General features: G+C 33.7%; 3 protein-coding genes across 3 annotated transcripts; 2 read left to right on the top strand and 1 right to left on the bottom strand.

Moving 5' to 3' along the window:
* Nucleotides 1-3,168: 3,168 nt before the first annotated feature.
* On the top strand, nucleotides 3,169-12,154 carry LOC147385043 (ERBB-3 BINDING PROTEIN 1-like). Its single transcript, XM_086425951.1, has 10 exons — nucleotides 3,169-3,327; nucleotides 3,460-3,589; nucleotides 3,680-3,764; nucleotides 3,843-3,992; nucleotides 4,084-4,237; nucleotides 10,484-10,699; nucleotides 10,803-10,939; nucleotides 11,063-11,154; nucleotides 11,280-11,462; nucleotides 11,891-12,154. The coding sequence occupies exons 2-10, from the start codon at nucleotides 3,496-3,498 to the stop codon at nucleotides 11,971-11,973; spliced, it is 1,194 nt and encodes a 397-aa protein (XP_086282077.1). The 5' UTR covers nucleotides 3,169-3,327; nucleotides 3,460-3,495; the 3' UTR covers nucleotides 11,974-12,154.
* Nucleotides 12,155-15,044: 2,890 nt separating this feature from the next.
* LOC147385042 (ran-binding protein 1 homolog b-like) lies at nucleotides 15,045-18,687 on the top strand. The gene is made up of 4 exons (XM_086425100.1): nucleotides 15,045-15,227; nucleotides 15,342-15,493; nucleotides 15,606-15,731; nucleotides 18,068-18,687. The coding sequence occupies exons 1-4, from the start codon at nucleotides 15,079-15,081 to the stop codon at nucleotides 18,301-18,303; spliced, it is 663 nt and encodes a 220-aa protein (XP_086281226.1). The 5' UTR covers nucleotides 15,045-15,078; the 3' UTR covers nucleotides 18,304-18,687.
* A 2,003-nt stretch (nucleotides 18,688-20,690) lies between these two features.
* Nucleotides 20,691-24,788, bottom strand: ZIP6 (ZIP metal ion transporter family). The gene is made up of 2 exons (XM_086425099.1): nucleotides 24,008-24,788; nucleotides 20,691-21,157 (listed from the first exon to the last, which is right to left on the bottom strand). The coding sequence occupies exons 1-2, from the start codon at nucleotides 24,704-24,706 to the stop codon at nucleotides 20,843-20,845; spliced, it is 1,014 nt and encodes a 337-aa protein (XP_086281225.1). The 5' UTR covers nucleotides 24,707-24,788; the 3' UTR covers nucleotides 20,691-20,842.
* Nucleotides 24,789-25,874: the final 1,086 nt, after the last annotated feature.

The raw sequence follows: 25,874 nt of genomic DNA, 5'->3' as shown, positions 1-25,874 counted from the left end.
TCGAAGGAAGCTACAAGGAGACTCTGTTCAACTCAGTTTGGTTTTTGTTCGACCACTGATTTGTTTACAATGTAGCCCTTGAAATCAACAAGAACAAGGGGCAATAATGTTATGAATTGTAGCAAAAATCTCTTAAGGACAATTGATGAAGTCTTCATTCATGACTTTCATCGTGAGTAAAGAGTTAGTGTAGAAGACTACTTTCTTCCAATGATTTTGTAATGCCATCTTTATAGCTTCTTCAAGGACAAATACCTCTGCAAATAAAGGTGATAACTTGACAAACAAATCTCAACCCCAACAATCACCTGACTAGAATCATCAATAGCCACAATTGAAAAAGAGTTTGACCAACCTTAATAAGTTAGTAAGGATTTCAACCTTATTAAGAGTCGTTAGGCTCACCTTGTAACATCCAAAAACATGATCCAATGCTTCAAGGTTATAGAGGACAAAATTCTATGAATTTTGAAAAAAACAAATTTCAAAAAAGTTATTTGACTCTAAATGGTCGAATCAACACTAATGAACTTTAACCAATGTAGGAAGCTGGCACCTTCTTAATTCATATACATTCGACTTAAAAATATTAAGATTAAAAATCATCTAAATATTTTTATTAAGAGTTGTGATTTTCTGACACGCCCCCATATGCTCCTTGATGTGGAATGGGTTAGAACCTTAGATTTTTCCCCATGAGATACATAACTGTACATCCCCATAAATATGTGCATTTGTGTATCCTGAGGAAAATAATCAAATGCTTTAGCACATGCCATGTCAGGGGGCATGTGTCAGAGGGGGGAGGGGGACGCAGAAAATCATTATTCTTAATTAAATGACATTAATCATGCTAATTTAGCTGGGCAGGCACTAAAGAGTGACTAAATATTTATGATTATTTAGGAAAAAAAAAAGTGAACCACATGGCATTTTGGATTGTGGGGTCAAAACAACATTGTCTTATTTCTATTGTTTGTATTGCAATTTCATTTTTGTCTCCAACCTTTTTAGTATTTCCTTGTATTACACTACAATGCCAAACCCTAATAAAGGAGGGGTAGGACAGACTTCCATGGAGGAAAAAAAGATTTGCCATCCACAAACATTTAGTATTAATTCTTTCTTATTTAAAAAATAAAAATAAATAAAGATCACATTATTTATGTTTCAAAACATGGTTGTAAGAACTAAATTTTGGGTCAATTTGTTATTTGTAGCCTCATGGGTCCAATATGCCTCCTATTGAATATTTTAATTAATAATGCTATTTTTCACTACCATTGTTATTTGTAATCAAGTTTCTCTCTCAACCTTTTCTTGATAATTATTATTTGGAAATACTTTTCTTGATAATTTGTTCACTACTACATTATCTTTTACATCATCCATCTTTCTAGGCAAAGGTTGGGTTTTGTGCGAGTTATTTGGATAATTGTCTGTGTAAAGACATATGACATAAGATTGAGGCCGAGTTGTTATATTTTAAGGGCAAAATGCCTCGAATCTGCTTGTACAATATTGTTGAAGGGTGAAAAAAAACGTCTTAAAGAGAATTATTGATCAGTTCGTGTCTCAACTTGATTCTCAATCAATTTTTATTTTATAGTTCAAATCTTTACATACTATTTCAAGAAGATGAATCGCACCAAGTATTTTGCAGAGTTGTTATCTTGCTTTCTTAGTTCTATTTATGGCATTATTAGAATATTAAGATAACACCTACAACGAGTGAAACTCTCCTAAACTCGTACAAATTAATTTGACGCCAACTGTAATTTATAATATATACCAAACTTTTTGAAGTAGAATGATTTATATGATTATATATTGTCGTTCGTTATTGTTTATGACAACTTAATCTTTCTTATCAAAGAAAACAACGAACTCCTTTCTTCCTCTTTGATTGCTCTCTCTATGAGAAGAAAATAGAGATTATATCCGTTTCTTCTACTTAGGATATTTCCTTCAAGGAGAGAGAACTAAACCATTTTTTTAGTCCGACTAGCCTTACTAAGGGTCGTGTGGACCACCTTGTGGCATCAAAAATTTGATCTAATGTAGAGGATAAAATTCTAGGAACTTTGATTTTTTTTTTTTTTTTTTTTAGAAAAAAAAATATTTTTTACCGTTGAATTTTAATTTTAATTTTAGAGTTACGTAGACATTCATTTTCAAAACCTTAGATCAAGCAAAAAAAATTATTTTTTGAAGTTTTTTTTTTTTTTTTTTGAATATGTGTATTTTGATGAAATTTAGAGGGATGTGGTGTTGGATTGCTGATGTGGTAATCCATTTGAGCAAAATAGCCCTTAGTAAGAGACTTAAGATCTTATTATGTTCTTAAAAAAAGTTTTAATTTTAATTTTAATTTTATTTTTCAATTGTAAATGTTATTTTCAAATTGAAAGAATCTATTTGAAGGAATCTTTTCCTTTATCTAACCTCACCCAATTTCTCTTGATCTTTCCATTTCTCATTTTAGACTTTCTTGCATTAGATTTTTGACAAAACATTACTTAAAAAATCTACAAGATGACATTGATATCCCTTCAAATTTATTTCTTCTAATGTGTAATAAGTAATTTCATTAATTTATTTTTACAAGTAAAAAGTAAAATTATGTTTGTTACAAATTCCAATTTCTACTTCTGGATTTTGTGTCTTAGAGAAGCAGAAGCAAAAGCTCAGAATCTAGAAAGTTGTGTTCAGGAGAATCTTTGTTGTTATAGAAACTGATGAAGAAGTATTAGAGAGAGCTTGAATTTATTTTATTATTTAATCGATGAATGAAGAAGAATGAGGGGTGAAATAATCATTTCATTCCCATACATTCTTCAGTGTTGACTTCTCATAATGACTCCTACCAGAAAGCAATCCCAACAAGACTGCTCAAAAACGTAATTTTGATTTTCTTGCAAAAACTATTAAAGCAGAAATCATTAATAACAAACATGCTTCTCCGACTTTTTCAATTCGAAGTCAAAAAATCGTAAAAAAAAAAAGGTCGTAACAAACAAACCCGTAGTTTTAATAAAAGTTCTTTTAAAAAAATAAGTTAAAAAAGAAAAAAATCACAATAAATATAAATAATAATATATATATATATATATATATGTAAATAAATAAATAAATATCAGTTTCAAGTGCCAACAAATTCTTCCCTAACACTAGTCTGTCCACTATATAAACAAGAGCAGACACAAGTTTTACCCTAACTTACGAGCTCAACCCTTTCTCTTGTTTTACTGGTTCAGCAAGTCAGACTTAAACCCTTGTTCCGAAAACCCTAGATTCAATCCAGCCATCTTTCATCGATTTCTTTAGGTCAGTTCTTGATCTTACTTGATTCTGTTTTTGATTTTAATCCTAAATTTAAAGTTATAATCTCTCTGTTTCAGAACATAAATTGAAGTTCATTTCAATCTCTGATTTATTTTCTGTGATTTTCGATTGCAGAGAGAGAAGCACAAAGAGTTTGATTTAGTCTCAAAGATGTCTGACGACGAAATCAAAGAGGAGAAAGAGTTGGATCTCACTTCACCCGAAGTTGTCACCAAATACAAAGGCGCAGCTGAGATCCTCAACAGTTAGTATCTGTTATCTTGAATTCTTGATTCTTATTATGATTTCTTGATCTATTTCTAACAAAAATTGATTATTATTGTGAAAATTGCAGAGGCATTGCAGTTGATCTTATCAGAATGCAAACCAGGAATGAAGATTGTCGATGCATGCGAGAAGGGCGATGCATTTATCCGAGAGTAAGCTTCAATTTTGCGTTTTGATGAAGATTCAATTTTGTAAGTTTGGGTTTTTAATGGATTTTGATGATATAATAGGCAAACTGGGAACATGTATAAGAACGTTAAGAAGAAGATTGAGAGGGGAATTGCTTTCCCGACATGCATTTCTGTGAACAACACTGTGGGTCACTTCTCTCCGCTTGCAAGCGATGAGACTGTGTTTGAAGAAGGTGATATGTTGAAGATGTAAGTTTCTTTGGTTCTTGAATCATCGAATGTCGTCTACGTTTCCTAGTCTTTAATTGCATGGTGCTGATGTGTTTTGATTTATTTGCAGTGATATGGGGTGTCACATAGATGGATTTATTGCTGTTGTAGCCCACACTCATGTTCTTCAAGAAGGACCCGTGACTGGTCGGGCAGCTGATGTTATCGCTGCTGCCAACACTGCTGCTGAAGTCGCTTTGAGACTAGTGAGACCAGGAAGAAAGGTAATATTGATGTTCTGTGGTTGGAGGATTAGATTTTCACCACACAAGAAATTATGCTTGTTTATGGTTAGATGGTATCCCTTTTTTTTAAATCCTTAATTAGTGACTGGTCTGTATTTCTAGTTTACCCATAAATGCTATTCGCTATATCTTGAACAAAAATGTGTTTATGTATTTGCATGGGTTTAGGTAGTATTGAAGGATTTCTGGTTCTTTTGGAAAATTATATATTATTTTCCTGCATGGAGAACTTTCCTCTCCATTTGTAGGTCATGGATTTCAAGCTACAAAAAAAAAAAAAAAAAACTCTTTAAGAACTCAACTCATTCACTATATTGAACCCTGTTCTTGGTAACATGAACAGTCGCGTCTAACTTTGGTAAAGTTCCATTAAACCATCCTGGCACAATTTTGCAAATTGGATATGATTTCCTTAATTGATTTTTTTTTCTTCTGATCTTTGTTATGGATTGAATCTCCAAATGTAGCATTTTTTCATATTTAGCGTGATTTTTGGAAGGCCTTGAAGACCGAGTCCTTGAGGCTTGCTTTGGGTTAAGGCTCTCAAAATAGGCATTGGGGTTCTAAGAAAAGATCATTTTCTCTCAAAGTCTCATGCCTTGTTCAAAGAGGAATTGAAAAAGCTTATGTCTTAGGAGAGGTGTCTTTTTGGTTATATGTATTATCATTACATAGTAATATTTATAATTATAAAGTTCATGTTATAAAGTTTAGTTTACATAAAGATCCTTGACTATATATTACAATTATATTTTTACTTTTGATCCTTATATGTACAAGTTGACCTGCACCTCCATCAATCCTATGCTCTTCTTCTTCAGGTTCCACTATTTTGTGTCCTTCCCTATTTATGTTTCTTTGATGAACCTACTCCTCTTCTAGTAATGTGATACACTTATATTTCGTGAGTGTTGCTTTTACACTCCAGGTGTGGAGGGAATTTAGAAACTTGGAAAAATAAAACTTCAAATTAATTTGATTTTGAATATTAACCTTTGGAACATGAGATTGTAAATTTCAATAATTGTTTCTTTCTTTTAAAGTTTTGTTTCTTATTTTTATTAATTTTATGTAATTTTATAATTTATTTATCTTTGTGTTTAATTACCTTTTTGGGCTAACATATTATGCCTTTGAGGCTTTTGCTTACCTCTCACACCTTGGCATTTTAAAACACTTACCTTACTGGAGGAATTACATCTCCTTCTTGCTTATCAACGTATTCATTTTTTGTTAGCCTTTCTTTTGTTGGGTTTGTGTACATGTTTCTCTAAATGATGAGAAATCATTAGAAGCTATTTCGTATGTCATAAGAAAATGGAACTTTTACTGTTTTTGCCATGCCATGAAATGACTTGGATCTATGTTGACTCATCTCAACACCCATCTTTACATGTAAGCATCGTCACCAAGTTGGGTTTAGGGAATAAGTCGGCAACGGAAAGGTTAATCTGGAAAACTTGGAAAATCTAAATGGATAGGGAAAAAATCGAGGTTGGGTTATGGTTGTGTAATTATTCCTAATAGGTGGTGTTATCATATTATATCATCAAATCTCATATTAATTACAATAATAAATCACCGAACACTATATTGATATCGTCCATGCATCCACAACAAATAATCATAGGTTTGCAACATATTCAAGATTTATATTGTACTGGTCAAATCATCAAAATCAATGTTCTCCTCATTGCATTGTCATCATATTATGCTTTTATCAGTAAAATGGTTACCATTCTTTTTTTTATGGTCATGTGCTCTTACCAATACATGAAGTCGATCTTTCATTTTTCCCGATTTAATCGCAAAGATCCTGATTTAATCATGAAGTTTTGTGATTTAATCACATAATTTACTTAAACCGTGTCTTATTGAAGAAGCCGTGATTAAATCAGTGAAGGTAAAAGTCATGATTTAATCGTGACTTTTTTGATAAGTCAGAGAATTTGGTGACTATGCACGTAAGCAATGTCAATCTTTATTTTAGTTATTTTCTATAAAAAAGAATTCATAAAGAGGGTTATCATGTTCCATAATCATGATTGTTTTGATGATGATGATGACGATGATGAAATCCATATCCCAAATATTTGGGGTCAGCTGTGTGTGTTCCATTCCCTATATGCTGATCTACAAATTTGTTCAAGAGAGTTTGGTGGGGATGTCAAATCTTGGAGAACAAAGTTTTTTTATCTGATTTATTTCCAACTTCCTGGATTGTTAGAGCAACTCCAATGGCAATGCTATATTTGCCTCTCTCAATTTCATTTTTTGAGACAATAAAGTACTAAAATGCTATATTTGGCATGTCCCTTTTTAGTGCGTCTCAAAAAATGCCAATGGTATGCTTTGGATGGCAATTTGGTAAAAATATAATCTGAAGAAACTTTTTATATAGCTTAAAAGTCACGTTAGCAAATTTTGAGATATTCCAACATCAATATCAAATATATCATCGGTTTTAGCATATTCTATTTTTAAGAGGGCCTATGAAAGCCTATGACTAATTCCTATTAGTTGTATGGGTAATAGTAATTTAAGAGTGTTATTTTATCTTTTTAGAAACCCACAGCCAAACATAGTCAGTGTTTTGGTTTTTCTAAAAATTCTTTTGTCTGGTTTGTGGAGATCAAATTCTTGTTTATTTTGGTTTCTATTTTAATAGTCTGATCTTGTTAGGACTATAAGTTTAGGTTCCTTATTTGATATTTTAGTTTTATTGGATTCTTAGATAGATTTCTTTATATATAGATTGTATTAGGATTTATTTAATGAGATATTTATAAATAAAAATGATTTTTTTTTAAGAGGTTACTAGGTGAATTTTTTCTATGGAGTTCTTTGGTGTGATTCCAAGAAACTCCTTGGTGTAGTCCCAATTTTTCATCCTTCTATCCCTACTTTCGTCTTACTTTTTTTTTCTTCTTTCTTACTTTTTTTCTTCTTCATGTTTTCTTGATTTTTAAGAAATCTTGATTCTAGATCGTCTTGAACTTTTAACCTAATCCTTAACCGACAAACCTCAATTCTTAATCCTTTCATTTACGCTAAACTTCTATGACAATCCTATTGTAGTCCAACTCCTTAACCCACTCCGAAACCAGATTCCCGAGCAACTTCTTCCCTCTCCGTCCCACATCAGTATTATAGTTATTTGATTGTGTAAATCTATTATACCTATCTAGTCATTGGATAGCTCCATGGTGGATGGAGACATTCTCTTATACATTTAATTCCATCCCGTATATATGAATTTAAAACGCTGTTTACGAGCGCTATAGTTGTTTCATATTATAAATGTATTCTTTTTAGTTATCAGATAGCTTTATGGTGAATGGAGACATTCTCTTTTATCAATAATAAAACAAACTCTGATAAGGCAACTTTACCGAGGTGATCAGTTACTTATTTATTTCCTCTTTTCCCTGTTGCCAATATTGTACTCGGCTGCAATTGGTGCTTAGGATTTACCCACCTTTCTGTTGGTTGATGCACATCACCTTTTTCTGGCCAAAATCCATTTTTGTTGATCAAGATATTGTTCAGAGAGCACTATCTTATGACTAGCATACTATTTCCTTTTGTTTTTTTCCTCGTGTTAGGAGTAACCTAAGGAAATCGTAGATGTCTGTGCATATGACTTTTGCCTTTGTTCAGATAAACAATATATTTTTTTTCCAAGTTATATTTTCATAATTTAATCAGGACCATAAGGAATTGTAAGGTTCAAACCTTAAGGTCATGATTGTCATAAAGATGTGTCATAAAATCCAAAAATAAAATATGTATGCACCATGCTTTGCTATTCCATTACACCTTTTTTTTTTTTTTTGGGTAAGTGCTATTCCATTACACTTCATATACCTATGAGGTTCTGCTGTACAAACACTATTAGATGAGTGAAACTAATGCAATCTCAACCTCTGCATTAAAAACTATTCTGTTTTCATTTTTGTACAAACAAAAGCTATTTTTCAAAAGTGAAATCAAAATTTTATTTCAGCAAACTAATCTATTTTCCATATCTCAGCAGTCTAAAATTTCATTCAAATTGCATGTAGGGATAGGCATTCTTGTCATCTGTTTAAGGTGACGTTAGGTGATTAGTAAAAACCACACTATTCTTTTCTTTTTCTTGTATTTAAGCAAAAACAAACAAACAAACACAAATATAAAAGACATTGTTTTGGTGCAAGTTGAGGGCTCTAAAGGGGTGGTCAGAAGAGGGCCAAACAATATATGGACGGAAGTAGCAAGGAAATATAGTAAGACTCATGACTTGACTGGAAATATGGCTCAAGACATAATTGAATGGGAAAAATAAGATTCATGGTTCTGACCTCAGTGTATGTGATAAGATGTACACGATGATGATGAGCCATTGTTTCCACCTGAAAATTTGCCCCATCCTTTTATTCAATTCATAGGATTTAAGAGAATTGTATAACTTGAATTGTGAATTGTGCTGAAATTTTAAGATTCACATAGAAACTTTAGAATTTGTATCTGAAGGGGCTCATGTGTAAGGTTCAAATCTTTTCTTAAGATTCAATTTGAATCATAGGATTTGAATTTTGAACTGAAGGATTTCAACGACACTGTCTGTATGTGTAATTTGTTTTCATTTTTTGGAAATATGCGGTGTCAGTTTCCATAGTTTTCCTATGGAGTTTTATATATCTAATATGTTTTCAGAACTCCAAAGAGTCAATGTTTTAACATTCCAAGCAATTACTGTGTCCTTTTTTTTAAATTGTGTTTCCTGTAAAGATTTAGTGGACATGATCTCTAAATGATGATGATTTGTTATAGGCTACGGAGCAAAGCTCCGATGAAGCTTTATTTTGTCATAGTTACACTGATAGAGCATCATTTACCTTTCTTCATCTTTTTCCGCGAATGAACTATTTTTTTTTTACTTCTGTTTGTCTATCTCTACATTTTTCCTTGACCTGTGTTAGTGTTACATGTCGAACTGCTGTACTAGAATAACATAATTTTTTTCCTGAAAAGTACTGTTCTTCAATTCTACATGATCTCTAAATGATGTTACTTATAATAAGCTATGGAGCAAAGCTCCGATGAAGCTTTATTTTGTCATAGTTACACTGATAGAGCATCATTTACCTTTTGTTATCTTTTTCTGCCAATGGGATATTTATTTTTTTAACTTATTTTTGTCCATCTTTACTTTTTCTTTTGGCCTGTGATAGTGTCACGTGTTGAACTCCTGTGCTAGAATAACACAGTTTCTCTCCTTTGTGAAACGCTCTTTAGTTCTTTCTTGTCTCTAAATGATGATGGCTTATAATAAGCTATGGAGCAAAGCTCCAACGAAGCTTAATTTTGTCATAGTTACACTGATAGAGCATCATTGACCTTTTGTTTTCTGTTTTAGCAGTGAAATATTTTTTTTCCTTTTTTGTTCTTTTTTACCATATTTTTGTCTACCTATGCTTTTTCGTTGGCCTGTTATAGTGTCATGTGTCGAACTCCTGAAATAGAATAAAACAATCCCCCTCCCCACCCCCACCCAAAAAAAAAAGGTAGGCTCTTCAATTCTTGGTGGACTTGATTTCTCTCAATGATGATGGATTGTTATTTCTTATTGGTTTACTTTTTTCCTTGTTTCCTATATCACATTTGACTAGACATTTCTGCTTAGGGTTGGTTTATTCTTTGTTGGATGATCTTTACCCAGTCCTAGGTTATATTACCTGACTAAGCCCTTGAACTCTCAAACTGTCACCCTTTTTGAGTTTTTCTAGCTTGATGCATCGTTGCTTTTCTTTTTTAGTTTGGCATGGTGAGAGAAGAAAATAAATGTCTGTGTTCCACTTTTTATTTTTTTTACTCCAAGATGGTTTAATGTTTGTTTCAGAATCACCCATCACATTCATCTATACTGTTTCCCTCAATTTATTTTCAGTCCTCCAAGGTTCTGGACCGCTTTCTGGCTTGTTATGTATTTGTCTGAAATGGAAGTTTAACTTTACTTATTTATTTAATTAGTTTGGGTTTCAATCCTTCTTTTCTTTTTGTTTTGCATGTGTTCTTCCATCTTTAATGACACTTAGAGCTTTACTTCGAGGTCTGCTAATAGTAACAATTAGTAATTTTGGCATTTGGAGATATCTTCAATAGTTGATCTTTAAGCATGAATATATCAAGTTTGCTTCCAATATTTCCCTCTTTTTTACCAAGCATCTTCTGGTGTGGCAGAACAAAGATGTAACAGAAGCTATTCAGAAGGTTGCAGCTGCTTATGATTGCAAGATCGTTGAAGGTGTTCTCAGTCACCAACTAAAGCAATTTGTTATTGACGGCAACAAAGTCATACTGAGCGTATACAGTCCCGATACCAGAGTCGATGATGCCGAATTTGAGGAGAATGAAGTCTATGCAATTGATATCGTCACCAGCACAGGGGATGGCAAGGCAAGTTTTATAGATGCTATTAGCATAGACATAATTATCAAACACTGATATTCCCTTTTTTATATTCAACAATTCTCATTTACGAAAGAAAATAATATTGCAGCCTAGGCTGTTGGATGAGAGGCAAACTACTATTTACAAAAGGGCCGTGGACAAGAACTATCACTTGAAGATGAAATCGTCAAGGTTTATATTCAGCGAAATAAACCAGAAATTCCCTATAATGCCATTTACGGCAAGGTTTGTCCACTTTTTACCATGTTTTGTTTCTTATTAAGGCATTGGGCATTTACCCTTTTAAAGGGTGGTAACAATGTGGCACTCTTTGTTTTTTTTTTTTCCATCCTTCCTCTCTACTACTAGGGCTTTGGAAGAGAAGAGAGCCCGATTGGGATTAGTGGAATGCGTGAACCATGATCTTTTGCAGCCATATCCTGTCCTTCATGAGAAGCCTGGTAAGCATCATTAGTTGGATAATATGCCCTATTAATGTGGTTTTTGGAGGTGTTGGACTATCTCATAATGTTATTTGAAGGTATGATCTAATCCTTTATGGAACATTGTTTGGATGATCGTGCAGGTGATTTTGTTGCCCATATCAAATTCACAGTTCTGTTAATGCCAAATGGGTCAGATCGGATCACGTCACATGCTCTTCAGGAGTTGCAGCCCACAAAGACGATAGTCGATGACCCTGAAATCAAATCCTGGCTCTCTCTGGGCACAAAGACAAAGAAGAAAGGTGGTGGCAAGAAAAAGAAAGGTGGGTGGTACTCTTGGGATGAAAGGAAATTTTAGTGAGTTAGTAATTTTCTGATACCCACTCTGACATATGCCCCCATACGCTCCCTGATGTGGATCTTTTCCTCAGGATGCACAACCGCACATCCCCATGAAAATGTGCAGTTGCGTAACCCGAGGAAAATGATCTATGGGTCTAGCACATGCCACATCAGGGGGTGTATGTCAGGGAGGGAGGGAGGGGGGGGGGGGGGGGGTCATCAAAATGATTATTCTTTTAAAAATCATAGGAGGTGGATTCAGTCCATAGACCTCGACATGTCTTTGGCCCCATTCTTGGTGGAGCGAGCTCGATCCATCTCATGTGGACATTTAAGACATCCCAATAAATTACTCTTAACGAAGAACTCGTTAATTTGTTTTAATGCAATCTGAATTCTCTTGGTGCAGGTAAGAAGGTTGAAAAAGCTGACGAGTCATCAGAAATTGAGCCAATGGATGTGATATCAAACAGGTCTACACCCCAAGAATGAGATTTCCAATTTTGGTACTTAATTTGTCACTTTGATCTTGCACAACGAGAGTTTCTGTGATGGTTGTGGAGTTTTCCTTGTTTTTATTTTTCTCGTAACTAACTCTTGACTATGCGAGAAAGCAAAGAAATTCAGCTTTATTAACCTTGAAAACATAATATAGATTACTAGGTTAGTTAAATTTATGTTGGCCACTTGATAAAGGAAAGAAGATATAATCACATTCTATGAATTTTGGATCAACATCAACCTAATAACCTTCAATTAGCTTCAACAAAAGAGTTCTTAATTCAATTGGTCTTTAATTAATCATTTGTAGTCACAAGTTTTTGGAACTACAAATGATTAATTTCTATAAATTATTTTTGGATTTAGATTATTAAAAACAACATTTATTAGGGAAAATTACAAAAATTGGGTTAAAATTTTTAATATTTACATAAAAAAAAATATATAATTTTTAAAAAATTATCAAAAAGGAATTAAGTTGTTCGACAGACCAGCATTTTCGTAAGTTTTAATGTGTTAAACTACACTGATTTATCAAAAATGCCCTCCAAATGATTTAAAGTGTAGTTTCTCTCTCTTTCTTGAAAAATAGATAATATTCAAACGGAAGCGTAAGTGGTGTACTAAAGTTCATATTTCCCATTAATAGGCCTTTAATATTGCATTTTATTACCATCGCTTGCCTTTGTTATAACGGTGAGGTTTACTTTTATCTGAGTATGAAAAATGAATCCTTGCTCAATTGGATCTCTTGAGATTCATTGGATTCCAACTCTCCTACGGAGGAGTGATGTAAACTAGAGATGAGAGAGAAAGGGACATGAGAGAAGGATAGAGATTCATGAGATCTTTCTTCATGTTGGGATGTGCGTGTATATTTTGGTTTTAGTCTCTATCGATGTGCATTACTTCACACCATTCATTTAAGAACTTAGTATTAGGGGTGCAATTTAATTCGGTTTGAGGTCAAATTGGAATCGAATCAACATGGATCGGTTCCACTGAATAAAAATTAGAATTGAACCAAGTTTCATTGGAACCAAATCAAATTAAAGTCGGTTTGATTATGTTTATTTCAACTGATTGTCAATATTCTATAAATGGTAAGTAATATTTTTTTAATGAAAATACAAACATAAAATTTCATAAAATAAATCGCAAATCTATTTATAAAAAGTCATTAGTTTATTTATAAAAGATTATTAATCTATGTCTTAACTCTAAAAATAATTCATAATAATTATTATATATATATATGAGGGCGGTTCAAGGGCCATACGAAAAAACAATGGTTTTTCAAAATATGGGTTAGAGGTTTTGGATTGAGCTGATTTTTTGCAAGGATGGTCACTATGATGAGAAGATCGTCCTCACAAAAAATCAGCTCAATCAGAAATTTCTAAATCCATCAAAAGTGGTTTACAAATTATTGGCAAAAATTGGTAAAAAATTGACGGTCCACATTTTTTTAAATCACGTTTAATGGGGTTAGAAGTTTTAGATTGGACTGATTTTTTTTCCGGATGATCTTCTCATCATAGAGATCATCCTCACAACAAATCAGCTCAATCCGAAACTTCTAACTAATATTTTAAAATTTTATTGATGTTACATTGTTTTTACATATGTTTTTTCATATGGCCCTTGATCCTGACCTTATATATATATATATATGGGGCGGTTCAAGGGCCATATGAGAAAATATATGAAAAAACTTTCGTTTTTCAAAATAAGAGTTAGAGGTTTTGGATTGAGCTGATTTTTTACAAGGATGGTCACTATGATGAAAAGATCATCCTCACAAAAAATCAGTTCAATCAAAAACTTCTAAATCCATCAAAAGTGATTTACAAATTAGTGATAAAAATTGGTAAAAAATCGACGGTCCACATTCTAAATCACTTTTAATGGGGTTAGAAGTTTAAGATTGGGCTGATTTTTTTTTTTTTTGATGATCTTCCCATCATAGAAATCATCCTCACAAAAAATCAGCTCAATCATAAATTTCTAACCCATATTTTAAAATTTTATTAAAAATGAAAATTTTTACATATGTTTTCTCATATGACCCTTGAACCTGACCCATATATATATATTGCATAGGAGTTCGATTCTTGGTTATATACAAGTTTGATTGGAGAATCAAATCAAATTGATTGGTTCTCCATTTTCGTAATCCGGAATTGAATCGCAACTTGTTCCAAACTGAACCAAATCACCTTAAAATTATCGGTTTGATTTGATTCTTGGTTTGAACCGGATCAAGTTGCATCCCTACTTAGTATCATGCCATGATAAACATTAACAACAAATTCCCACATTCCTTATGGTTTATTGAGTAACTTAAGTATGTAATCTTTAACAAAAGATATAATCAATTGACTAAAATCAATCTGATCGATGATTTAAAATCTTTTTTATGATTTTGGAAAGTTGACAAAGGGGAGTCTCGGCTTAAACCACTTACTCATTGAGTGCATTTGTTACATTTAGATTCGTGCGAGAAGGATCTCAAGATTGGGTTTAATATCATACTTTTTAGATGTGAAAGTGTGTAAGAATTATAGATGCTTTTTCACTCGTATCTCAGTGGAAAACATCTATGGTTCCTATGCACTTCCCATCAAGAAAACGCATGTTAGGAAAATACGATATGAAGTACAATCTTGAAATCACATCAACATTATTATTAGATTTAATAATATAATACATATTTTTTCTGACTCAACTTTTTCATGCATTAATGATCATCTGTTATCCCATGCAATTAAATATAATTATAAACCCACAAAACTTATAAAAAAACTATGATTTTCAAACCCAAATTGAAAGGCACATGATTAAAGGATTTGAAATCTACACCATTCTATGTCTAGCAAAATGTGGGTCAAAATTTCAGGTTTTAGTGAGCCCAAACCTTATGCCACGTGCCACTTTATGGACTTGAGTCAATTGAGTATTCAGTGACGCTTGTCATTACAGCACCATCTTTTCACATTTTTTTCATCTCGCGCGTAAATCTCACTCCACTCCCTTGATCCCTTTACATCCACTATAAAACCTCGCAATTCCTGTCTCTGTCTCTCTGTTGTTGCCATGGCGAGTACCGATTCAGAGCGCAGGGAAGACGAAGAAGCCGCAGCAGGAGAAGATGAAGACACAGGAGCACAGATTGCTCCAATCGTGAAGCTTGAAGAGGTCTCTGTCACAACTGGTGAAGAAGAAGAAGATGCTATTCTCGATCTGTAAGCTTTCACTTCTTAGGGCTTTCGATTTCTTTTTTAATTTTTAATTTTTAGGATTTTTTTTGGTTTGTTTGTTGATTTTTAGGGTTTATGTGTTCGGATTTCTAATTGTAGGAAAGCGAAGCTTTATAGATTTGACAAGGAAGGAAATCAGTGGAAAGAGAGAGGTGTTGGTACTGTGAAGCTTTTGAAGCACAAAGAATCGGGGAAGGTTAGATTGATTATGAGGCAAGCTAAGACTCTCAAGATCTGCGCGAATCATCTAGGTAAGGATCCCTATGCTTTCAATATTTATGGATCTTTTTTTTTTCTTGGATTCCAGAATCCAGATCGATCGGTTAATTTGATTTCTGGTTTAAATTGTCATTTTTGTTGTAGTTCTTCCGACGATGTCGGTGCAGGAACATGCGGGGAACGATAAATCGTGTGTCTGGCATGCGAATGATTATGCCGATGGGGAATTGAAGAACGAACTCTTCTGCCTTCGATTTGGATCAGTGGAGAGTGAGTATTTCTTTATCGTTTATGTGTTTTATATCTTTGAATTTAGTCCTTTTATTGATATCAGGCCATGTTTTTTTGCTCGAAATCTTGTTGCTTCAGCAGTGTTCTAGAGTGGGAAATTTATTTAGAGCTTTGTATTAATTAATGATTCATATATGATATTATTTACAAAATCTTTGGATTGAGGGTTCAAGATGGGATGAGGGATTTTTTTTGTAGATAACGAACTAATTTTTGTGGCTAATCGATAAATATTGATGTACTGCTACAACATGGGTGTAGAGGTTGATTTTGTGATAAATACGCCTCAATCATGACTTCATCATTAAATCCATAAAATAATAGAAAAAACATGAAAAAGTGATAACACAAGGGTTTTTACATGGTTCGGCAAACGTGTCTACGTCCACAGGTTCGGGGAGCCATTCAACTATAAATCTCACGGTTACATGAACTCTTCTTTTCGGTCTCCCCCTTTCTCCTCTCTGCCTTTTTTCCTCCCCCTTTACAATGTTCTTTAACTTTTTAAATAGATAAATAGAAAATTCCTAAAAAGAATCATAATCCATAATTGACTCTATTATCCCTTATTCAAAATAGTAATTACATAAAAGGGGAAGAATCCTCTTAAATTGAGATTCTTTCCCAATAAGATAGTTCTCTTCAAACAATGCCACATGTTCGTATCGGGATGCGTGTTGATGGTACGAATGAACGGTTTAGATGGGAGATGATTTAATCCCTCCACAATGGGGTTGGAATTTTTTTATTTCCTTAAATTAGTGTTTGTTGACTTTGGTTGTTGGTGGATCAATTTTGGTGTCTAGTTATTACGATATTGCTGGTATGCCTTGCATTTTTATGAAGGTTTTGAGATTGTAGCTATTAGCTTAAATTCTTTTGGCATTTGGTTTCTAGTTTTTGTAATGAGCACCGCCCATCCTTATTGTTATAACTAGGGGTGGCAATGGGTACCTAATTGCCCAATGTACTTGGAACCAATTACTCGGTTTTGGGTCCACCATGAGGGACACGATCAATTTTTCGGGTCAGTACTAGGTAGTCATTTTAAGGCCCATTAAGAATTGGGTCTCCATCGGGTACATGAGTAAGTTGTGTATTTGAAAATTTATTTTATTTAAGAGGATGCTTATATTTGATAGTATAATTATTAATTAATAGTAATTGCTAATTAGTGAGATATATTTCAATTTCTTTTCAATCAAGTAATCTTAAAGTCTTAAACTCTCAACAACAGGTTAATTGTTGTCTACATGCACATAATTACCAAGTTTTTAGTACTTGAACTTGGGCCCTTAAGTGATATTATCTTGGTTTCAGTTGGATGTCAAGGTGATGGTGAATTAATCGATATCTGAAATTTGTTGATGTTTTCTCGTGAAGAAAGTTTGGAGTGAGAATGATCCTCAACATAGAATTATTTGCAAGTGTTGGAGAGTGTGATGGGAAAATTTCTTTCAAATTGCTCCAGGCTCCCACCAGGAGCTTCTCATAGCTCAAAAATAGTTAATGTGATTAAAATTTATGATCAAGTAATTGAAATGATAGGCAAGAGACTCACATCTTGGAAAATTAGATGGTTTATTGAAGTGTGATGATACCATTCTCATAAGGAGTTCCTTATCCCTTTTTTCACCCTGATGTTAATGATCAAGAAAATTGATGAATTGGTAAGTAGATTTTTGGGGAAGATAAAGGAAGGGATCCCAAAATATTATTTAGTAAGTTGGAAGACTGTTCGTTCTCCCAAGAGAAGTGGTGGGCTGGGATTTAGAAATTTAAAGCCTTTTGAAATATCCTTGTCAGGTAAATAGTTTACGAGCTTTGGTCAGGAACCTAATAATTTTCAGAGGAGGATACATATAAACCCAGGAGAGTGACAAAATTGGATTGACATGTGGGTATTAGGTTTAGAGGTGTATTTAGAATGGAGTATATAATTTAGTAAGGTTATAATATACAAAGTTGGCAAGTAGTGTATGATATTGTGTGAGGGGTCTCCATTGATGACCCTATTTCCAGAGTTGTGTTCCATGTAAAACAAATAAAAAACAAATAAAAACAAAAAAAATCTGGCAATTAAGAACTTTGTGATGCAGTCAGGTAATAGATCATTTCCTCAAGGACAAGGTCATACAAATGTGTAAGAGTTGTGATGTTCAATATTGCCCACTAGAATGCAACTTTATATCAAGTTGTGGTGGATTTTGAGAAATAATAAATTTATCTTTAATGTGACGCCACTATTGTGAATTCGGTTTGTTCTTGTTTCATGTATAATTCTTTTATGCTTACCAACTCTATTTTTGTTTCAGATTGCAAGATGTTCATGGAGTTAATTCAAGAAGTTGCTAAATCCCAAGGGGAGAAAGAGGATAGCAAAGAGGTTGATGTCGCTGCTGGACTTCTTGAGAAATTGAATGTTGGGGATAATAACAAAACTGAGCAGAAAGGTGGCGAAGAGGTTTCTGTTGCAGTTGTCGAGGAAAGGAAAAAGGAAGTTGAAAGCGAGGAGGCGGTAAAACCAGAAGCAGAAAAGAAGGGTGTTTAACCACCTTCTTTAGCGTAGGCCACAAGAGGGAAAGTGGTCCACCTGGTTTTGGTGAGAGTCTCAGTCAGGTTTGTGGTTTGGTTTACCCAATTAGATTGTGGTATGTGGGCATGAATGGTGTCAGTTCCCCCAATTTGACATTTGAATTGGATTATGATTGGGGTCAGTTCTTGGTTGAGTGAGTCTTGTCAACAAAATTGTTCTAGTTTTCATGAATAAGAGAGTCTTGTGTTCTTTTGGTGTTAAAAGTCTAGAATGGGTGGGGAGAGAGTCTTCTATTGGTAAGGTTTTTGAATATTATTTGTTCATTTTCATGTTGAACGGGTCTTATCTGGAACTTGCTTTGGGGAAATTATCCCCATTACATGAAACTTTTACTAAAAATCCCCTTCGAAATGAAAAAAAAAAAAAAAAAAAAATCAAAGTTTGCTGTATATAATCATATTTCTTGAGAGGAATAGGGAGAGGGAGAGAGAGACTCGGAAGCCTCGGTTGCTTATGTTGGCTTTGGAGGAGATTGGACTGCTTGTTTTTGAGTTTTCAACTAAGGTAGCATAGTAAGTTTTGATATTTAAAACTAATAATTTTGTGACTTGTGACTCTAGTCAAGTTGGAATTTTCCGCTCTTTGCATCGAAACAGGAGATTTTCGCTGACACATGAACTCTTGAGAGTGAAAACTTCCTCTTGAGAAAAATTTACAATGCTTCTGTGTACGTAGGAGACAGTGACTGAACTCATTTTCCCTTGTTCCCATTACAAGAATAATGGATAATAGATCAAGGATCTAAGTTCACAAGTAATGAGATGATTTTTTGATTTTTTTTACCAAAAGTTCAAGATGAATTTGTGTTATAAAACTCCATTTCCAATGCCTTTAAATCCATTAATTTATTGAAAATAAATTTAAAAAAACTGTAAATTTATGGAAATCTTACCCAACTTAAAAAGGGTTAGGAAGGAAGATAGATCCTATAAGTCATCTTCAAAGGTCTTGAATTAATTTTGACAGAGTTTTCTCTTACAAAGTTGTACTCTTACTTATTTTTGATCTCTCCCTATTATAGGCTAGGCTTTTAGGAGATCAAAAATACAGAAAATTATGAAATGAACTTAAAAAAGATTGATTGGTCGCTCTGTTCAGAGCAATCACAACATATGATTATTAGACATTCAGTGAAAATAGGAAAATCACAGAGTGTTCGCTCACACATAAAACATTGATACTAAGAGATACAAACTCCAATTGTGTCCAAACAAGAAATGCGAAAAATGCATTTTTATTAGAATCAGTAGACTCGACATCATTGGCATGTATTACTGATCTATGAAGCTATATTAAACAGAATCAAATCAACATTTCCAACTAAAAGTTTCATAAAAGCAGATCCACCCCCTATTAATCAGAATTTAAATAAAACTACCAAATTAAAAGCAGAAAAGAAAACAAAGAGACAAAATCACTCCAAAAAGCTTATCATCCATCACTAAAACCTTGAAATCTACTTAGATCTCTGCCCCATCTTTCGAGGGCATAGATCTAAATATTTAGGCGTAATAATGAGATCTAGCAAAAGTAATGGGAGTAAGTAGTTAGTCTAATGGATAAAATTGAAGGGCTAATTCTAAAGGTCAGGTTCCAGACCAAGGCCCACGGTATAATCCACAAAGAAACATAACTAACAAATTGCTCAAGAGTTATTAAAGGGTGATTGTAGTCATGAAGGCAAGCATCGTCGTCGTTTGATATGATTTATTTTATTTTTAAATATTATTATTATGTATGTAGCAATTGTGATTGTATTTATGTCGAAGGAAGTCAGTTCAACATTTTCCTTTTCTTCTATTTTTTATCATAAGTTTGGGATTAGCTCGCTGTCTTATTAAGGAAAATGTTGAACTGATTTTGTTGGACACTATGCTCAACACTGCACTAATGTGTCAATTGGTAGAGAACCATAGTTTCCAACGTAGCGGGAAGAGAATCATAGATTTATTTTCCTTGTATCTCAAGGACAAAAATCTATGGTCCTCTACCCACTACTACGGCAGCACAGTGTCCAACACAGTCAGTTTAGAACGAGTCTCCTATTAATTAATAGAATAATGACTTTTTGAAAACCCCCCTCCCTCTAACATACGCCCCAATCACAAAACCAAAGATCATCTACCTCGAGATACACAGAATCATAAATATTTTTCTTGTGTGTCCTAAGGCAAATGTTCTATGGTTTGGTGATGAGAGTGTATGCCCAAAAAAAAAAAAACATCATCATCATTATCAAAACCTAATTCCCAAAATTTGGGTTAGCGATATAAAATTTCAAATTAATTATTAGGGGAAGAATGCTCCCATTGGCGAGGGGGAGGGAGAAATCAACATCATCATAATCAAAGACTTATCCCAAGTATTTGAGTCACTAATGTAACATTTCAAAATCATTAACAAGGGAAGAAAGCTCCCAATCTATGTATGGTACCGAAACTTTTTGTATATAATGGACATTTCTCGGTTTCACGTTACAAGGGTATTGAAAAGTTTAAGCCCAAAGAGCGAGCACGGACATTGAAGCAGACCCAAGCACTAGGGCTATGTAACATGCCTTAATCATCCATGATTGTGAACTCATCATCTTGTTGTGGAAGAAATCAACAGCTATAAGATCGACGAGAGCCATGTATATTAGAACACCAGAAGACAAAGATCCCAACAACCCTTCCATTATCAAGGCGTTAGGACTACTATCATCGTATCCAGTAACTGAGAACACAGCCATTCCTAGCAATATCCCCATTGGAGTTGTCACTGAGAACATGAAGCACATATAGGCCGTTGTTCTCAAGCTGAAACCCGCCTGTTTTCATCAACATCAAACATAAGTAATTAAAATATAACCAAAAACAATTAGAAACTTATTTTCCATTAGAGATTCCTATCAATTGGATTCAAGTATTATCATATATGTCATGAATTTGATCCACGAAGCTGTCATCTTATCTTCGTGTAGAGTCCACGTATTTCAATGGTGAAATTGAATATAACTTGGTTCGTGTTGTGAAAAGCAACACTACTAAGTTCAAAAACTCATATTAGCTAGTCCAAGTGAAGTCAAATTGTTCACAACACTAAGTTCAAAAACTCATATTAGCCGGTCCAAGTGAAGTCAAATTGTTGGAATTTGCACCTTGCCTATTAAGAATTTTTTGGACCAATGGTTTAAATCCTTTTTGAGCCCATGGGCCCCTTGCGCTTGTGTAGGCTTATCTAAGTCTTTCTCTTATATTCATTTAAGTGTTATGAAAAATAATATATAAGAATTAAACCAATTTTTTATTTATATCCGACGTGGGACTAAAGAGTTTTACTAACAAACTTAATAGTTTTACAAACCACATATTAACAAACTATGGGTAGTAGAGGTTGTTTGGAACTGATTTCTCATTCACCCAAAAAGGATTTTCGACAAGTAAATAAAAAAAATTATTCTCTTTAAAGAGAAAAATACGTTCTCAAATGATCTTGCCTTAAACAAAGTGTAAGTCCCACTTGAATCATAATTCAAAATGACTCACTTGATCACAAAAATCTGCAATTTTCTGTAATTTTTTTCAACAGTGCTAAACTAATATGTATCCACCTCGTTGTATATGTCTTTTTTTTTTTTTCTGTATCAATACCTTCACTAAACTTGAACAACAAAACCTTCTCCTTTATAGATTAAAATGTACAATTTCTAAAATCATAGTCCATTCATTGTTTTTGATTAAATTTTGCCTTAAAAGAGATAATGGTTCCAATCATCTCATGTCCATGACTTACTTATATTTTAACTCATCTCATATCCATAACTTGGTCGTATTTCTTCTCACTTTTACTATGATTCAACTAATATCATTAATGTAATTAATATATCATTCTCACAACCTCCAACTAGCTACAACTAAACAGTTCTTGATTGATCTCATTAATTCTTATAGTGAAAATTTTCTTGCACTTGGAAGATTTCCTATGTTTTGTAATTTCAATAATATTTCCCCTTGTCTACTATTTTATATTAGAATAATGATTTTCTCACGCCCCCTCTGACACATGCCCTTGACGTGGCATGTGCTAGAACCATATATTCTTTTCCTTGGGATACACAACTGCACCTATTTATGGGGATGTACAGTTGTGTATCCGAGACAAAAAAAATCTAGAATAATGATGAATGCACGCAGTTTTGGTACACGGTTGACGTGGCAAGGGCATAGAACTGCACATCTTTTTCCTGTGTATACCAAGGAAAAATATCTATGGTTCTGTGCCCTTGCCGCATACCCAACCACGTGCATTCATCACGACTCAAAAATCTATGGTTCTACCCACACCACGTCAGATGGTGTATGGGGCTTGTCTCAGAGGGAGCTTTATAAAATCACGACTCTTTATATTATAGTTGTAATAATCACAAATGTTTCATTAGAATAAGTGTCTCTAACACATGGTGGATCATGATTTGCTAAAGAAAAGAGAAAAAAAAAAAAACAAAAAACAAAAAACAAAAATGAAGTTAACAAAGGGTTGAAAAAAGATTATTGTGGGTTCATTTCTAATATTTTGAACAATACCCAACCTTAAGTCATTATAATAGTAAAGATGATAATTATGAACCAGATATCCTGCCAAAAATGGAACCAATTATATAGGTTCACATAAATGAATTAGTTATTCGAAACCAACTAAAGAACTGTTAACACACCAATGTATATAGGGTGGCGTTCGGAGGCCTTACAGAGAGCTAAACATTTATTCAATGTATGGATTAAAAGTTTCAGAATGAGTTGATTTTTGGTGAGGATGATCTCTATTCAAACCCCATAAAAAATCGGATGGATCCACAGGTGAAGAGATCATCCTCACCAAAAATCAGCTCATTCCGAAACTTTTAATCCCTTTTTTAAAAAATGTTTGGCTCTCTTTAGGGCCTCCGAATGCTTCCCATGTATATAATTTAGTAATAAAAAAAAATTACAAAGCCTTAAGTTCATATTCTCTCTATTCACATTTGTTTTTTGGTCTTACTCTCACTCTTTTACATCCTTCAACTAATTTATGAAACAAGTATTGCTGGAGTGACCTCAAGATTGAACCTCATATCATACATCTTGACGTGAAAGTGGATAAGAACCATAGATGCTTTTTCACTGTATCTTGAGGAAATGCATCTATGGTTCGCATACACTTTCACGTAAGGGTGTGCGATGTGAGTTCCAATCCTGAGGTCACTGCAACATTATTCTTATAATAATTAGGTCCAATACTATTACCACAACAACTTTTACTAATGCCACACCAATTGTGTGCAACTCTTTGGCGATTTACATAGAAATTTGGTGTGGCATTAGTAAAATTTGGTGTGGCAATAGCATTTCTCGTAAATAATTGGGGGCAGAATTAACAAAATCCTTTATTGAAGTATATTAAGGTCATATCAACATTAAAATTTTCTGTGTTTAACTTTAACCTGACTTGAGCGATGAAAGTTTTGGCCCTTAAGGATCCTGACTGGGCTGAACCTATGTAACCAATGTTCTAGTCTGGGCCTAAGCAAATCACATTGGTGATTGGTTGAGGCCCAGGCCCATATTTTACAGTAAAATAAAATCAGAAACGCACCGACATTTTGGTGTACCTCAATAGCACCAAATCAAGACTACAGTACCTGTGCAATACAGCCTCCAAGTCCCATTCCTTCGAAGATCTGATGGAACGCCAACGCAGCAACAAGAGGTCTAATGGTGCACTTATTCTGAGACATCCCCATCGTTACACCTATAATCACCGAGTGAAATATAATCCCGATTTCTAAAACTTGACTCACTAATCTCTGCTTCAACTTCACCAATTCATCCTCCGATTTACTCCCATCATGGCAACTTACCGACACGTGTCCCTCCATGGGTTTCTTCTCCAAATCCAACGATGGTGATGATGACTCGTCCAATACTATCGATTCAATCGGACTGTACTGACTCGGTTTGTTATCTACATGAGATGTTGCAGTAACATCTACTAACAAGGCTAGTAGAGAACCAATCAGAGCGACTAACCCAGAGAATGGAAAGTCCTTCCATGGATGTTTTGATGCCACTTGGCAATCAGAGAGAGCATCAAACGCATCAGGAAGTACGTGGACGAGTGATGTGGAGAGAATTACACCAGCCGCGAAGCACTTTATCACTAGAGTTACTTTATCGTAAATGGGTTTCCCTTGAAATTTCCTTGCGAGTAACACAGGAGAAGAGATACCTATAACGCTTGTAAAGAAGATCACAAACAAGGAGATAATCTTGAGTTGAGTTGCAGCTCGGCTGTCTCGACATAACTGGGACCGAGTCAAATCGTTCTCGCACCCGGCCATGGCCAAGAGAGCTTAGAAAAGTTTACAAAGTGAAAAAGAAGAAGACGAAGAAGATAATTGAGGCCACAAAGAACATAAGAGACGTGTACGATATGGCAGACGTATTGGACTTATTTTTGTGGACTTTATTTGTCTGGATGGCCACCTAGGGTACGAGTTCTACGTGAGTTTTATTGTGTGGGTCCCACTAGGCCCCACATATTAGAAATTTGTCTCACCATCTTTTTCCCAATCACATGTGAGATTAGTGTGATGTGTGTAGCTACGCATTATATAAACTAACAACCTGATGTGGATCACTCACTTTTTTTTTTTTTTTTTGTCTTTCTTTTTAATTTTTTAATTTTTTTTTTTTTATTTTAATTTTTAATATTTTTGTCTCTTTTTGTGGTAAGTGGATCACTATTAACACTATCGATTGGATTGGATTATTATTTAGGGATTTTATACCAATTTTTTTTTCTTTTTTGATGAGTGGACCACTATTAACACTATCGATTATAGTTGGATTATTATTTAGGAATTTTATAAAGTGGTATGGATTTAAATTAAACGTCCTTATAATATGACTTGTTGGGTGGCATACTCAATCAACTCCTTGATGTAAGTTCAGGAATCGTAGATTTGTATCCGTCGGGATACATGACTCTTTTGAGATACACTTTTTTTTTATATGGGAAAGTGCAATCATGTATCCCGAGACGTATAGGTCTATTATTCTTGAACTTATTCACGTCAGGGAGTTAATTGAGTATGCCACCTGGTGAGTTATATTATCATGACTAATCTTACTTAGTAAGATTTCAACTCTTTCTAAGGGTTGTTGAGCTCACTTGTGGCATAAAAAAAATATACTCCAATGCCAGAGATAAAATTCTATGAACTAGAAATTTAATTTAATTTTTTTCAAAAATTATTATTTTTTATTATTGAATTTTAATTTTAAATTTGGGAGTTCTCATTCATTTTCAAAACTTTGTATCAAGTAAAAAATATATATCTTTTGAAATTTTTTATTATTATTAAAGGATTTTTTAAAAAATCTAGAGGGTTGTAATGTTGGATTGTCAATGTGGTAATCCATTTGTTCTCAAGGACCCTAAGTAAGAGTTAAAATCTTACTAAGTTAGTAAGAAAAGTGTTTATCATCCATTTAGTGTTCCTTTTT

The sequence above is a fragment of the Akebia trifoliata genome, chromosome 15, assembly GCF_017979445.1.
Source record: "Akebia trifoliata isolate Shusen 1 chromosome 15, ASM1797944v1, whole genome shotgun sequence".
NCBI classification, from domain to species: domain Eukaryota; kingdom Viridiplantae; phylum Streptophyta; class Magnoliopsida; order Ranunculales; family Lardizabalaceae; genus Akebia; species Akebia trifoliata.
Note: the sequence above shows the minus strand (reverse complement) of the source record. Positions and strands in the feature narration are given on the sequence as shown.